At 42.5% G+C, this 16,965-nt stretch overlaps 1 protein-coding gene across 1 annotated transcript in view; it reads left to right on the top strand.

Moving 5' to 3' along the window:
* Positions 1 to 887: 887 nt before the first annotated feature.
* The window catches only part of LOC130124904 (inverted formin-2-like), a 51,869-nt gene continuing 35,791 nt past the window's right edge, over positions 888 to 16,965 (top strand). The window contains exons 1-8 of the mRNA XM_056294249.1: positions 888 to 1,031; positions 1,484 to 1,745; positions 2,009 to 2,124; positions 2,994 to 3,153; positions 3,240 to 3,273; positions 3,402 to 3,543; positions 11,105 to 11,237; positions 13,536 to 14,159. Coding sequence (XP_056150224.1) covers positions 903 to 1,031; positions 1,484 to 1,745; positions 2,009 to 2,124; positions 2,994 to 3,153; positions 3,240 to 3,273; positions 3,402 to 3,543; positions 11,105 to 11,237; positions 13,536 to 14,159 — 1,600 coding nt within the window. The 5' untranslated portion in view covers positions 888 to 902. The remainder of the gene's footprint in view (positions 1,032 to 1,483; positions 1,746 to 2,008; positions 2,125 to 2,993; positions 3,154 to 3,239; positions 3,274 to 3,401; positions 3,544 to 11,104; positions 11,238 to 13,535; positions 14,160 to 16,965) is intronic.

Genomic DNA, 16,965 nt, shown 5'->3' with positions numbered 1-16,965 from the left:
CGCCTTTGTAGACGGTGGCCTTTGAAGGATGTGGCCCCTGAATTGGGACACGGTTTCTGGCTTGTGCATGTTTTACTTCCTGTTTCAGTGGTGACATCATCAGGGTAGGTTATTGGCAGACTACTTAAGCTCCGCCCACTAACCCCGCTGTCGAAGTCTGTACATTTCCAACTGTCAAGACGTCGGTTGACGCTACCTTTATCATCCGCTCTCCATGTTAAGACGCGTCTTTCCTTACAGAGCTTCTTCATCTAGAGTAGGTGTGTCTTTCCTTTTGGTTTTTGTTTTTTTATTGACCGCCTCCCAACATTTTCTCCAGTAGTCGCAAGGTAGTTAGTAGGCTAATGTTATGCTTACTGCTGGTTAGCTTGCTGGTTTGCTAATTTCTTACTGGTTTTTAGTTTGCTGTTTTAGTAAAGTGGTAAATCTGAATTCAATCAACCAAGTTGCACTTTTATAGCGCTTTTCTAGCTGCAACAGCCACTCAAAGTGCGGTAGCGAATTTCCAGTAAAGGCGCCCATATTTTTCCTGAATGCTTGAAATTTGATTTAATATTATATTTGTTGTTGTACTTCATCTAGAAATAATGAAAATGATGGTTGTATAGAGTGCTTTTTTCTGTCTGTGTCTATCTCTTCCTGCCTCTCTCTCGGTCGGTCGGTTGGTCGGTCTGTCTGTCTGTGTCTGTCTGTCTGTCTCCCTCTTGGTCTGGTCTGTCTCTTGCTCTCTGTATCTGTATCCCTGCCTCACTCTCTCTCGGTCTGACTGTCTCTCTGTTTCTTGTACCTTATGCAGAGTGCTGTGTTGGTTGGGAATGTTCCTGATCCGGTCTGATCCAGATTGAGTCTGTCTCAGAGATAGTTTCTTTCTTTCTGCTTCAGGTTCTTGTCTCTGAGTCACTATGGCCGCTAAGAGCAAGTGGGGTGCTGTGAAGGATCATGTGACCGGCAGCCCGGGTCATGAACCTGACGCTCAGCTGGAGGCCAACCTGGAGAATGCAGACCCGGAGCTCTGCATCACACTGCTGCAGGTATCTCTTCTGCCCCCTGCTGGTCGGGCCTCTGGACTGACTCAAGCAGAAGGATCGATCTGCAGTGTCTCAGAAAAGCACCGACACATCTCTTGTTTTTTGATGACATATTTGTACGTAGAGCCTCAACTCTTCTCACCATTTGGGTTGTAGCCATAGATATTCAACAGGTTGAAGCTTTATTAAGCGTTTATTGATTTCAGTTCATTGATTCCCATAAAGACTTCCGCATCTGGTTAGCTGTGTGAGCATACCAGTTGACTTCAGTCTGTACAAATGTTTCTTACATTTAGTTTACAAGCCGCTTCCAAACTCCAGTGTACTTTTACCAGGCAGACCATTGCAGAGAGACTGATAAATAAAGTTCCATGCCTAAAAAAAGAAACAAACAAAAAAGAGAGAGAGAAGGTTTGTTGTTTGGTTATTATTCGCTCCTGCTGTTCTCCCTCCAGGTGCCCACGGTGGTTAACTATTCTGGGCTGCGTCACCGTCTGGAGAGTAGCAACCAGGCCTGGATGGTCCAGTTCCTGGAGATGAAGGGTCTAGACCTGCTGATGGAGGCCCTGGACCGGCTGTCTGGTCGGGGCTGTGCTCGCATTGCTGATGCCCTCCTGCAGCTGACCTGCGTGGCGTGTGTCCGCGCCATCATGAACTCCTTCACTGGCCTTCACTTCATCCTGGAAAACCACGGCTATGTCAGAACCCTGTCACAAGGTTTGGGGTTCCTGTTAAAATGGCGCCGTAAGGTTCTTTGGATAAGAGCCTTTAGAAAAGCCTGATATTAGTTTCTTGTGCTTTACTTTGAATATAACACCCTATAACAGTAAATGCAACATACTGCTTGTGCATAACAGCATGTTGGAAGAGGTTAAAAAAGGCCTTTTTTAAGCATCTGCTTGTAAACTGCACACGTGTGTAAATGTGTGTTTATCGCGACCGTCCGTCAGAACTGTCTTTTCCCCTCGTCCTGCCAGCAGCTCTGGACACATCCAACACCATGGTGAAAAGGCAGGTGTTTGAACTGCTGGCTGCTCTCAGCCTCTTCGACCCACGTGGCCACCACCTTGCCCTGGATGCCCTGGAGCACTACAAGGTGTCTACCCACCAAACCCCCGTGTGACACACACACACACACACACACACACACACACACATTACTTTGAGTAAACAGATGACGGACTGTAGACAGACCCACAGTTTCAGATCAGAAGAGATATATTATGGGATGCATTCAATCACTAATGGACATGAAGTTAACTGTCCCTTGATTTTCAGAAAATCCTTGCCAAGTCATCTAGTCCAGGTTTGTATGCTCTCCGCTAATTTAAGAATGCCATCTTGTGTCCATCTGAAGTACTGCAGATGGAAAACGCTGGTGAGGTTTTGCCCTGCCCGTTTTTAACCAGCGCGACCCATCAGGCGTTCAGACACAATACAGTCAGTGCTGTGAGCCTTCACACACCGTTAAAACACACCAGTAACACACCATTAATACATTATTAGCATTAATTTCATTATAAATGAAATGTAGTCTATTATCACATTGTAGAGGCGAATGAAATTAATCTTTGTCAAAGTTCACTAATTAGCATTTTCAAATTCATCTGCCTATTCAGTTAGACAACTACATATATCAAGGTAATCTCTCTCCTCCTGGTGTCTCTTTATCATTTAAATATTTTGTCATAAAGGTCAGGGAAATCAAAAGATCTCCAAAATCAAACGTTCCTCCATTTTTTTGTCCTGATTTCTGATGTCTTCTTCTCTTTGTTTCTGTTGGCTGCAAGCTTTTACATCACAGCGCCTGCAGTTCTTCACAGCACAGACCACAGAAATGATGCTGTTAGGTCACAGTGACGTTAAAACCCCTTCACCGATTCACTGTGCTCAGAGACGTTTCAGCAGGACATGTGGTTATGTGGGGATTCCGGCTGACATCAGCCTCTCTCTTTCCTTTGCCAGAGTCTGAAGAAGCAGCGGTACCGCTTCAGTGTGATAATGAATGAACTGCAGAACACAGACAACCTGCCCTACATGACGACTCTGATGAGCATGGTCAACGTCCTCGTTATCGGAGTGGATGACCTCAGGAAGAGGGACAAGCTACGCAAGGAGTTCATAGGTAGGAATGTCTACTAATAACAACAATGGTAATAGTAATAATAATCATAATAATGGTCATAATTGAGATCAGGTTCTGTTCTGTAGGCCTCCAACTGCTGGATCTGCTGCCAAGACTCAGGTACACATTACAGCTGACAATCAAAGAGTGGACCACATGAGTTCTATGAAATCTTATATGAATTGTTTGTGTGTGTGTGTGTGTGTGTGTGTGTGTGCGTGCGTGCGCGCGCGCATGCATGCTCTCAGAGAGACTGAGGATGAGGATCTGAACATCCAGTGTGAAGCATTTGAGGACTCCATGGGCGAGGATGAGGAGGAGATGGAGAGACTTTACGGAGGAATTGACATGAACAATCATCAGGACATCTTCACTTCCCTCCTCACAAGGGTAGACTCTTTCTTCGCTCATTCATCATCATTCTGTCTCTATCACCTCATTATCATCATCATTCTATGTCTCTATTACTTCTTTATCATCATCGTTATCGTCATCATTCTATCTCTATCATCATCATCATTCTGTCTTTATCACTTCTTTATCATCATTATCATCATCATCATTCTATCTCTGTCATATTCAGCATCATCATCATCATTCTATGACTTTATCATTTCTTTATCATCACTATCATCATTCTATCTCTATCATCATCATTCTGTCTTTATCACTTCTTTATAATCATCATTATCATCATCATCATTCTATCTCTGTCATCATCAGCATAATCATCATCATCATTTTATGTCTTTGTCACTTCTTTATCATCATCACTATAATCATCATTCTATCTCTGTCAGCATCATCATCATCGTTATTCTATGTCCATCACATTTTTATCATCATCATCATTCTATCTCTGTCATCATCAGCATTGTCATCATCATCATCATTCTGTCTTTATCACTTCTTTATCATCACTATCATCATTCTATCTCTATCATCATCATTCTATGTCTTTATCACTTCTTTATCCTCATCATTATCATCATCATTCTATCTCTGTCACCATCAGCATTGTCATCATCATCATTCTGTCTTTATCACTTCTTTATCATCATCACTATCATCATCATTCTACGTATATCTGTCATCATCAGTGTCGTCATCATCATCATTCTATGTCTTTATCACTTTTTTATCATCGCTATCATCAATCTATATCTTTCATCATCAGCGTCGTCATCATCATCATTCTATGTCTTTATCACTTCTTTATCATCATCACTATCATCATTCTATATCTGTCATCATCACTATCATCATCATTCTATATCTTTCATCATCAGCGTCGTCGTCATCATTCTATGTCTTTATCACTTCTTTATCATCATTACTATCATCATTCTATATCTCTCATCAGCGTTGTCATCATCATCATTCTATGTCTTTATCACTTCTTTATCATCATCACTATCATCATCATTCTATCTCTGTCATCATCAGCATCGTCATCATCATTGTTCTTTGTCTTTATCACTTCTTATCATCATTATTGTCATCATTCTACATCTATCAACATCATCATTCTATGTCTTTATCACTTCTTTATCATCATCATTCTATATCTTTCATCTTCAGCATCATCATCATCATCATCATTCTATGTCTTTAGCACTTCTTTATCATCATCATCCTATATCTATCAACACCATCATTTTATGTCTTTATCATCATCATTCTATATCTTTCATCTTCAGCGTCATCATCATCATCATTCTATGTCTTTAGCACTTCTTTATCATCATCATCATCATCATTCTATCTGTCATCATTATCATTCTATGTCTTTATCATCATCACTATCATCATCATTCTATCTCTGTCATCATCAGCATCGTCATCATCATCATTCTATGTCTTTAGCACTTCTTTATCATTATCATCATCATCATCATTCTATCTGTCATCATTCTATGTCTATCACTTCTTTATCATCATCATTTTATATCTTTCATCATAAGCGTCGTCATCATTATCATTCTATGTCTTTATCACTTCTTTATCATCATCACTATCATCATCATTCTATCTCTGTCAGCATCGTCATCATCATCATTCTATGTCTAGCACTTCTTTATCATCATTATTGTCATCATTCTATATCTATCAACATCATCATTCTATGTCTTTAGCACTTCTTTATCATCGTCATCAGCATTCTGTCTCTGTCATCATCAGCATCATCATCATCATCATCATCATTCTATGTCTATCACTTCTTTATTATCATCATTCTATCTCTATCAGCATCATCAGCATCATCATTCTATCGCTATACAATGTTACAGTTTCATTTAGCACATGCTTTTATTCAAAGCGACATACATCTGAGAGTTAATACAACCCAACAAGGATCTAGTCAGGAGGCAACAACGCAAGTAAGTGTAAAAAAACTAGGTTCAAGTCTGATAGGACATACGTGTCAACAGGCAGAGCACAAAGGCAGTGCATAGGGTGTATAGAAGCGATTTTTGTGTATTTTTATTAATACCATTAGGTGTGGAGGTGTTGGAGAAAAATTTGGGTCTTTAGCTTCTTCTTAAAGATGAAGAGGAACTCAGCAGATCGAATGGAGTTTGGTAACTCGTTCCACCACCGGGGAACAACAGAAGAGAAGAGTCTGGCTAGTGACTTAGGGCCTGTATCATTTCTCTATAATCAATATCTATCTATCTATCTATCTATCTATCTATCTATCTATCTATCTATCTATCTGTCACTTCTCTGTCATCATCATCCTGTCTCTCTGTCACCTGTCTATCATCCATCAACATATAATCTATCACTTCCTTATCATAATCATCATTCTATCTCTCACTTTTTTTATCATCCTTCACCATTCTATCTCTCCATCACTTCTCTGTCATTCATCATCATTCTATCTCTCCATCACTTATTTTTGGGGATGAGATTTCCCCCCTTTTTCTCCCCAGTTGTACCCGGCCAATTACCCCACTCTTCTGAGCCATCCCGGTTGCTGCTCCACCCCCTCTGCTAATCCGGGGAGAACTGCAGACTACCGCATGTCTCCTCCCATACATGTGGAGTCACCAGCTGCCTCTTTTCACCTGACAGTGAGGAGTTTCGTCAAGGAGACGTAGCGCATGGGAGGATCAAGCTATTCCCCCCAGTTTCCCCTTCCCCCTGAACAGGTGCCCTGAACGACCAGAGGAGGTGCTAGTGCAATGACCAGGACACATGCCCACATCCGGCTTCCCACCCGCAGACACGGCCAATTGTGTCTGTAGAGATGGCCGACCAAGCTGGAGATAACAAGGGGATTCGAACCGGAGATCCCCATGTTGGTAGGCAGCTGAATAGACTGCTACGCTACTCAGATGCCCCCCCCCCCCATAACTTCACTATCATCACCATCATCATCATTATTCTATCTCATCTCATCATCAGCCACTTCTCTGGGGTCAGGTCGCGGTGGCAACAAGCTAAGTAGGGCAATCCAGACATCCCTCTCCCCAGTAATGCCCTCCAGCTTGTCCTTGGGCCAGACTGGACATGAAGTCCCTCCAGCGAGTCTGGGTCTACACCAGGGTCACCCCCCAGTTGGACGTGCCTGGAAAACCTCCAAAGGAAGGCGCTCAGGAGGCATCCTAATCAGATGCCCGAACCACCTCAACTGGCTCCTTTCAACACCAGGGAGCAGCAGCTCTACTCCGAGCTCTCCCCGGATGTCTGAGCTCCTCACCCTATCGCTAAGGCTGAGCCTAGACACTGTACGGAGGAAACTCATTTCAGTCACTTGTATCCACGATCTCACCCTTTCGGTCACTACCCAAGGCTCATGGCCATAGGTGAGAGTTGGAAAAAAAATTGACTGGTAAATTGAGAGCTTTGCCTTCTGGCTCAGCTCCCTCTTCACCACAACGGTCTGGTACAACATCCGCTGCTACATCTTACTGCTGATGCTGCACTAATCTGCCTGTCAGTCTCCCACTCCATCCTACCCTCACTCGTGAACAAGACCCTGAGATACTTGAACTCCTTCACTTGAGGCAACAACTCATCCCTAACCTGGAGGGAGCAATCCACCATTTTCCAGTAGAGAACCATGGCCTCAGACTTGGAGGTGCTGACTCTCATCCCGGCCATTTCACACTCAGTTGCAAACCGCCTCAGTCTTGCTGGAGGTCGCGTTCTGATGAAGCCAACAAAACCACATCATTTGCGAAGAGCAAAGTCAGTTCTGAGGTTCCCAAAATGGACACTCCTCACCTTGGCTGCGCCTTGAGATCCTGTCCATGAATATCACAAACAGAATCGGAGACAAGAGACAACCTTGGTGGAGTCCAACACCCACCGAAAACGTGTTTGACTTTGTGCTGAGAATGCAGACACAGCTCTCACTTTGGTTATACAAGGACCGGATGGCTTGTAGCAACTGCCCCGGTACCCCATACTCCCACAGTACCCCCACAGAGTGCCCCGGGGTACATGGTCGTAAGCCTTCTTCGAGTCCACAAAACACATGTAGACTGGCTGGTCAAACTCCCATGCCTCCCTCAGCACTTCAGCAAGAGTAAAGAGTCGGTCCATTGTTCCACTGCCAGGATGAAATCTGCATTGTTCCTCCTGGATCCAAGGTTTGACAATCGGTTGGAGCCTCCTTTCCAGCACCCTAGAGTAGACTTTCCCAGGGAGGCTGAGCAGTGTGATGCCCCGATAATTGAAGCACACCCTCTGGTCCCCATTCTATCATCATTCTATTGCTGACTTTTCAATCGTCATCCTCATCCTGTCTCTATCACCTTTCTATCTCTCTATCACTTCTCTATCATCATAATTCTATCACTTTTCTATCATCCTTCACCATTCTGTCTCTATCACCTCTGTCATCATCATTCTATCTCTCTATCACTTCTCTGTCATCATCAAAATTCTGTCACTTTTCTATCACCCTTCACAATTATCTCTATCACCTCTCTATCATCATCATTCTATCTCCCTATCACTTCTCTATCATCATCATCATCATCTCTATCACTTTTCTATCATACTTTACCATTCTATCTCTATCACCTTTCTATCATCATCATTCTATATCGCTAACCTTTCTTTTTCATCATCACCATTCTATCTCTCTATCTCTTCTCTATCCATCATTATTCTATCTCTGTCACTTCTCTATCATCATCATCATCATCATTCTTTTATTTTGGCATTTTTTCTTTTATTGGATAGAGGATAGTGAACTGGCAGACAGGAATTGAGGGGAGAGAGAGATGAGTACGACATGCAACAAAGGTCACTGACCAGAATCGAACCAGGGATGTTGTGGTTATGTGGCATGCACCGTAACCATTTGGCTATCAGGGTACCCCATCATCATCATTCTATCTCTCTATCACTTCGCTATCAATCATCACCGTTCCATCTCTCTATCATCCTTATGATCATCATCATTCTATCTGTCACTTCTCTATCATCATCATCATCAATTCTATCTCTCTATCACATCTCTGTCATCTGTCACATTCTATCGCTATCACTTCTCTATCGTCCATTACATTCCATCTATCACTTTGCTATCATCCTTCAACATTCTATTTCTCTCTTTATCATTCATCATTCAATCTCTATCACTTCTTTAGCATCTATCACGTTCTATCTCTTTATCACTTCTCTATCATCCATCACATTCTATTTCTATCAGTTCTCTATCATCCATCATCATTCTATCTCTCACTTCTCTATCATCCATCATCATTCTATCTCTATCACTTCTCTATCATCTGTTGCATTCTCTTATCATTTATTACATTTTATCTCTGTCACTTCTCTATCATCCGTCATCATTCTGTCTATCACTTCTCTATCATCTGTCACATTCTATCTCCCTATCATGTCTCTATCAGCCATCACATTCTGTCTCTATCACTTCTCTATCATCCGTCACATTCTCTATCATCTATCACATTCTATCTGTCACTTCTCTATCATCCGTCATCATTCTGTCTCTATCACTTCTCTATCATCTGTCATCATTCTCTCTATCACTTCTCTATCATCTCACATTCTCTCTCTATCACGTCTCTATCATCCATCACATTCTGTCTCTATCACTTCTCTATCATCTATCATCATTCTGTCTCTCTATCACTTCTCTATCATGTCACATTCTATCTCTCTATCATGTCTCTATCATCCATCACATTCTATCTCTATCACTTCTCTATCATCCTTCACCATTCTATTTCTCTTTCTGTTCTCTATCATTCATCATTATTCTATCTTTCTATCAATTCCCTATCAATCATCACCATTCTTAAATCTATCATCATCATCATTCTAGCACTTCTTTCATCATCACCATTCAATCTCTCTGTCACTTGTCTATATCATCTGTTACGGCCCTAGTGCCGCGTGTCTAATTTTCCCTCTCCAGGTAATGCCCCGCCTCCTGTGGAACTGCTGATTGAGCCCAGGTGACCCCAATTCCTCATCAGCTGGGTATATACCTTGGAGAGGGTAGAGGCTAGTTCCCATCGATGCAGAGAATGGTCAACTGAGCATGTGCAAGTACTCGTTGCCGCCGTTGTTTGGGTATGTTAAGGTTAGGGTTAGGGCGAGGTTAGGGTTAAAGTTAGCTAAGACGCAGAGTAGGGGTGGGTCTTCCTAGAATCCTAGCGCCTGGATGCTACGCGGGGCGTCTGGAGGCATGGTAGAGGCATTTCACACCTCCTCAGTTGACCGTTCTCTACTCCATTTCCGTTCTCTGCATCGATGGGAACTAGCCTCTACCCTTGGAGAGAGACACACAACAGTGCCAGTGGGCCATTGTTGGCAGCCAGGGAGTGAGAGAGAGATGGCCAGTGGGCCATTGTTGTCAACCAGAGAGCAAGCTCTTGTGTCAGTACTCTATACTCCTTGAGAAGGAGGGTGAAACCTATGTTAGTGTTGTTCCTTTCGTTTTGGTCTGATCTGAGTTTGTTTTGTTATCTAAGCCTGGGTAGTATATATAGGGTTAGTTTTTGTCAATAAATCTATTTGTTTTTACACCTGCTTCCACCTCCCACCTTTCTTATTCCCCCGGGACACTTTTATTTTCTTTGTTACTTCCCCTCATCCCCTGGACCTTTAATGGGGAACGTAACAATAATTGGTAAAAACATAAAAAGAAACCCTAGGTTTGTCTACAAGAGGGTAATTGCAACACACGGCACTGGGGCCGTAACACATCATTCTATCTCCCATCAGTTCTCTATCATCATCATCACCATCATCATCATTATATCTCTATCTCATTCTATCTCTATCACTTCTTTTCATCATAACCATTCTATCACTTCTCTATTATCCATTATCAGTCTCTCATCACTTCTCAATCATTCATCATCCTTCTATACGTATCTGTCTTCTCTATCATCCATCATTATTCTATCTTTGTCACTTCTATATCATCATCATTCTTTCTTTCACTTATCTATCATCCATCATTCTGTCTCTATCACTTCTCTATCAAGCAACACCATTCTAGCTTTGTCATCATCGTCATTCTATCTCTATCAGTTCTTTTTCAAAATCACCCTTCTTTCTCTATCACTTTTCTATTATCCATCGTCATTCTATCTCTATCACTTCTCAATCCTTAATCATCCTTCTATATATCTCTTCTCCATCATCATCAGTCTCTCTGTCACTTCTCTATCATCATCATCATCATCATTCGTTCGTTCTCTCTCACTTCTCGATCATCTATCATCAAACTTTACTACTATCTTTCCTTTATTAGTTTTGTGAACAAGTATACCTTTCAAAACAATATCAGTAATTTTTTGCCATAACCTTTTTGTTCCATTAATCACTTTCTCAAACTCATCACTTACAGCTGTACTGCAAATGACTCCTTTCTCTCCCTTTCCTCTCTCTCTCTCTCTCTCTCTCTCTCTCTCTGTGTTTCCTCTGTCTGTCTTTCCCTCTTTCTCTGGTGCAGGTGAGCAGTAGTCCATCCTCTGGTCACTTGCTGTCCATCCTTCAGGCTCTGCTGTTGGTGTCTCCAGACAGAGGAGATGTGTGGGAGGCTCTGGAGGCTCTGGCTGACCGAGCCTGTCTGGTGGTCCAGGACTGTAAGTCTCTCCTGAAGGCTCTTCATTTCATTTCAGTATTAAACCTTCCACCACGTCCAAATTGTCTGTGAATGTTCTCATTCATCCAGGTCATGGTTATCCAAAGGAGTTGAATCAAGTGCAGCTGGACTTGGTATATATCCGTGAAGACGTTTTTTCCTCTCATCCAAGAGGCTTCCTCAGTTCGTGCCTTTTTGACTAGACCAAGCTAGTATGACTGGCTGGTGATGAGACTCAGTATTTATCCTCTTTGGAGTCATTGTCAGCGCTATAGATGTCCATGGCTCTTTGTGTTCCGATGTTTACCAACGCCCGTTGCTAACAGAGCCATAGATATGAGTGTCTCTTTTGTGTACCGATGTTTGACCCCAGTTGGACCTTTGTGAAAACCGCAGAACGTTCCAAAAAGACCAACCAGGTGAGCGACGAGGAGAAAAGGAACAGAAGGAAGAGCATAGTCATCGCGTATGTTTCTGGGGTCTCCGAGAAACTCAGGAGAATTTTCAACAAACACCGCATCCCAGTATACTTCAAACCCAGCATCACACTCTGACAAAGACTGGTTCATCCCAAAGACCGTGTACCACACACCCGGAAAAGCAATCTGGTGTATGCTGTACAATGCAATGAGGATTGCACTGACCTATACATAGGAGAAACCAAACAACCACTACACAAACGGATGGCCCAACACAGAAGGCCAAACTCCTCAGGACAAGACTCAGCAGTCTATCTACACCTAAAGGAGAAGACACACTCCTTCGAGGACAGCAACGTACACATTTTGGACAGAGAAGATAGATGGTTTGAAAGAGGGGTGAAGGAAGCCATCTATGCGAAACTGGAAAAACCATCTCTCAATAGAGGAGGAGGTCTGCGACACCACCTATCTGCCACTTACAATGCCGTCCTTTCATCTCTACCCAGGAGACTCAAGAAGCCTAGCCCCCAAAAACAACAGTCGCTCACTAACGGCTCCAACGACTCTCATGACCACTGAATAATGAAGTGGAAACTAACACCCCCAACGACCGTCGCTGCTAAACAAATGCAAATCAATAGCTCCGATGGCGACGGGCGTGGCCAAACATCGGTACACAAAAGAGTCACTCATATCTATGGCTCTGTTTGCGACGGGCGTTGGTAAACATCAGAACACAAAGAGCCATGGACATCTATAGCTCTGACAACGACTCCAAAGAGGATAAATTCTGAGTCTCATCACCAGCCAGTCAGACTAGCTTGGTCTAGTCAGAAAGGTACGAACTGAGGAAACCTATTGGATGAGAGGCGAAACGTCTTCACGGATATATACCAAGTCCAGTTGCACTTGATTCAACTCCTTTGGACACATCCAAATTGTTCAACTGAAAATTTTGCAAGCTATAAAAATAAAACCTCAGTGTTTGTTCACTATGTTGACACACAAACTCTGGAAATTTTTCCATCCATCATAAATGTTTTCAGAACAGTTATGATTTTATGCGTTTTTTTAACATTCGTCAGTAAGCACACAGAACGTTTTAAAGTTGTCTGACATATTAGTGACAGATTTAAAGAAATCCATACCAAAAATCTGAACTTGGTGCGCAAATGCCTTTTGTTGTTTGCCCAAAATCCATAACAGTTTGTCACCTTTTAGTCTGAACATTACGGTCAGATTTACTCTAGATGAAGTCAAGGACAACTGATAACTTTCTCTGGCACCAGATTTGTTTTGAAAATGAAACAGACTGAGAGAATATGATTTATACATATCCATCATGTCTTACAATCAAGTACAGTACACCACAAATCTGTTTTCCTTGATACAAACAAATCCCATTCAATTTTTATCTGAAGAAAATAAATCCAGAAATGTATTTCTAAATCTTGATTATATTCAAGAAAAATACACCTTTACCTTGAATTTCAAGCATTGAATGTGTATTTATGAATAACAAATGTTGTGAAGATTGCAGTCATTCACAATTTTTTTTTCCAAATGATATTCACGCCAGCCAATCACATCTGTTTGCTCTTTATCACCAGTTGCCACCTTGTTCACCCGAGGGGAGGAGGGGATTCAAACCAGAATAAAAGTGTTCATGACCTGGATTTCCTTGATATAGATTCACACTGGTAGAAAGGAGCAAAAAGATTGTTTGTTTAGATAGGAATCTGATCTGTTACTTGAAGCACCTGAGTTTAAACACAATGTGGATGTGTTGTTTTACTTTGTGTTTGTGTGTGCACGTGTATTTGTGCACATATTTGTGCATGCATATTTGATTGTGTGTTTGTGTGTGTGTGTTTTAGCTCAGGAAGACTTGGCTGAGCGTCTAATGGAGAGGCTCCTCCCCTCCAAGGTCCATTCAGGTTCAGCCAGTCACAGAGTCAGAACCACTGACAAGGCTGTTCAGACGCAACTGACAGACAACTCTGCGGACCAATCAGAAGCCATGACCAAAACCTCGTCAGCAGCCCCACCTCTTCCTCCTCCATGCACTTCTCCCCCTCCCCCACCTCCTCTCCCGGGTATGAGAGAACCAGCTCTTCCTCCTCCTCTCCCTGGTATGAGAGAACCAGCTCCTCTTCCTCCTCCCCCTCCCCCTCCTCTCCGTGGTATGAGAGAACCAGCTCCTCCTCCCCCCCCTCCCCCTCCCCTTCCTAATATGAGAGAACCAGCTCCTCCCCCTCCCCCCCCTCCTCCTCTCCTTGGCATGGGAGGACAACCCCCTTCTACCCATCTACCTGATATGATGGGACCACCTCCTCCTCCGCCTCCCCCTCCAGGAGGAAGTGATGTCATCATAGCCCATGTTGTCCAAGGTCTGGGTGGGGCATACCACAGCCCTGCAGCATGCAGCTCGGCCTACCGCTTCCCTACCCACCGCATGAAGAAACTCAACTGGCAGAAACTTCCATCCAGAGTGGTGACAGGTCAGTGTGCGTGTGTGTGTGTGTGTGTGTGTATATGGCATCATATATCTGAGCCAAGTGCATAATTAGACATTTCTTGGAATGCACATCAGTGAAGATCTGACTTGGGCTGTTCACACCACTGCCCTGGTAAAGAAAGCCCAGCAGCACCCTTACTTTTTAAGGAAACTCAAGAAAACTACATTCCCATGTCGCATCATCATAAACTTCTACACAGCAACAATAGAGCATTCTGACTAACTACCACAGTCTGGTATGGCAGTTGTACAGTGAGGGATCACAAGGCCCTGCAGCAGGTGATAAAAACCTCTCAGAATATCATTGGCATTGCCGTACCAGATGTTAACAGCATTTGAGAGAGAATTCTAAAGGTGGCCCAGGGAATCTTAAAGGACAGAACACACCCCAACCAAGGACTTTTTGCCTTTCTGCGATTTGGCAAACACTTCAGGAGCATTCATTGCGGCAAAACCAGACTGGCTTACAGTTTTTCCCTCAAGCTGTGCGAATGTTAAACTTGGCTCAGCTCTCAACTGGGTGGGTCTTGGCTTGTTTTATGCATTAAATGGACTATGGTACTCGCACTTTTAACCTTGTGTTTTATATATACATTTGTAATATGTTTATTGGCATTTACAATTTTAGCGTATTAAACAAGTCACATATTGAATAATTTAGCACAATAAACCCCTCACCTGCTCCCATCCGACATTCCCAGATCTTCAAGGAGAAATACAAATTAAAGAAATAATGAAATTACATACAACTAAATCGAAGACCAAAAAACAAAAACAAAAAACAAAAACAAAAAAGTTCAAGAAAAATAAATAATCAATATGGTTCACCTATATGCAAAGAAATATCTAACCCTAAAGTGTCAAAGTTAGTCAGAATGCCATCCAGACTGTCTTGAACTTGTCCCTGTTACCCCTTAAGGTAAATTTGATCTTTTCCAACTTAAGATAATACATAATATCCCTGATCCATCTGACATGGGATGGGGGTCTTGAGCTCTTCCAATTTAAGAGTATTAGACGTCGAGCTAGTAATGTAGTAAAGGCCACCAATTTATACATGTTAGATGGCCAGTCACAGTCTTCTGGTCTCAAACCAAGTATGGCAATTAAAGAATGCGGATCAATAGTTGTACTAAAATTTTCGCTTAAGGATTTAAATATTGCTGACCAAAATGTATGTAGATTAGGGCATGTCCAGAACATATGCAACAAGGTAGCTGGTGCATGTTTACATTTGTCACAAGTGGGGTCGATGTTGGGGTAAATTTTGACTAATTTAGCTTTGGTAAGGTGGACACGCTAAACAATCTTAAACTGAATGAGCCCAATTCTACTGCATGAAGAGGAAACATGTACCTGATCCAAAACTGCATCCCACAGATCATCAGGGAGAGGAGTATCAAGATCTTGCTCCCAGAGGTTTCTAAGGCTAGCCATTGGCTGAGGATTTATTGTGGCTAGTTTATTATAGATCCTTGTGATGGTGCCCTTGAGACTAACCTGTGGCTAAAAGTGTATCGATTCATGTGGTCAGAGGTATCTCGGGGAAAGGATGGAAACCCTTCTGAACAAAATGCCTAATCTGTAAATAGCAGTACAAGTATGAGTGAGGTAGGTTAAATTTTTCTACCAACTGATTGAATGGAGCAAATATCCCATCAAAATATAAATTCTTTAGAAATCAAATTCCATTCCCATGCCATGCTTGAGAAGTCATATCTAACTTGGCAGGGGTAAAGAGATGGTTTGATATAATGGGTGTCATTATGGAGGCTTTTTGCAGACCAAATGTTTTCCTAACTTGAGTCCATATTCTACCCGGCCAATTGTATGAGCTGTAACCGGGTTTTTGTGTGGTGTGCCAATTACCATTGCTAGTGGGGAAGTGACTAAGGAATGAATAGGAAGATCATGGGATTCTATCTTTTCCCACTCAGGTGTGTGCTCAAGCAATCTGCTTTGAACATGCATGACAACCTTCTGGATATTACTAGTCCGATAGTAGTAAAGAAGATTGGGCATAGCCATCCCTTCCAGTGCTTTGGGACATTGCAGGAAGTCCTTGTGTATCCGGGGCTGTCTGCCATCCCATATAAAGTTAGAGAACATCCTGTCAAGAAAGCTAAACTGTTTTTTCGGAATGAATATAGGAATGTTCTGAAAAAGATACAGGAACTTGGGGACAATATTAGTTTTGCGCAAGCTACTACACCCAGCATTAGCTTGCTTAAATAATGGTAATGGTCATGTGGGCCAGTGCTCCATATCTTGTTTGCGTTTGTCAATTAAAGGGGAGAAGTTTAGTTTGTGTAAAAGCTGAAAGGAGCAAGGAACCGTAATCCCTAAATATTTGAAATTTAAGATCACTCTCCTGAATGGGAGCATAGAGGTAGGGATACCGAGGGCCGTAGGGTTCAAACGGAAAACTTCACTTTTTTGCAGGTTCAACTCGTATCCGGAGAGATTCCCAAATTGTTCCAGCTTAGATAGGATAGAGGGAAGAGACAGTGCAGGGTTAGTGATATATAAGAGAATGTCATCAGTGTACAGTGACACCTTGTGTACCCTACCACCTCGGATTATCCCTGCAAAGGAACCACACTGTCATAAGGAAGCCGCAAGTGGCTTGATCACTAAAGCAAAAAGCAATGGGGAGAGTGGACCACCCTATCTGGTTCCCCTATACAGAGGGAAATATCTTGATTATACCTCGTTAGTTCGAACCAATGCTAAGGGGTTGTTATATAATAATGTAGCGAATTCGGGGGGCAACCACAGGAACCGCCGCA

Source organism: Lampris incognitus, chromosome 15, assembly GCF_029633865.1.
Source record: "Lampris incognitus isolate fLamInc1 chromosome 15, fLamInc1.hap2, whole genome shotgun sequence".
Taxonomy (NCBI): Eukaryota; Metazoa; Chordata; class Actinopteri; order Lampriformes; family Lampridae; genus Lampris; species Lampris incognitus.
This window is presented reverse-complemented; position numbering and strand designations above follow the sequence as displayed.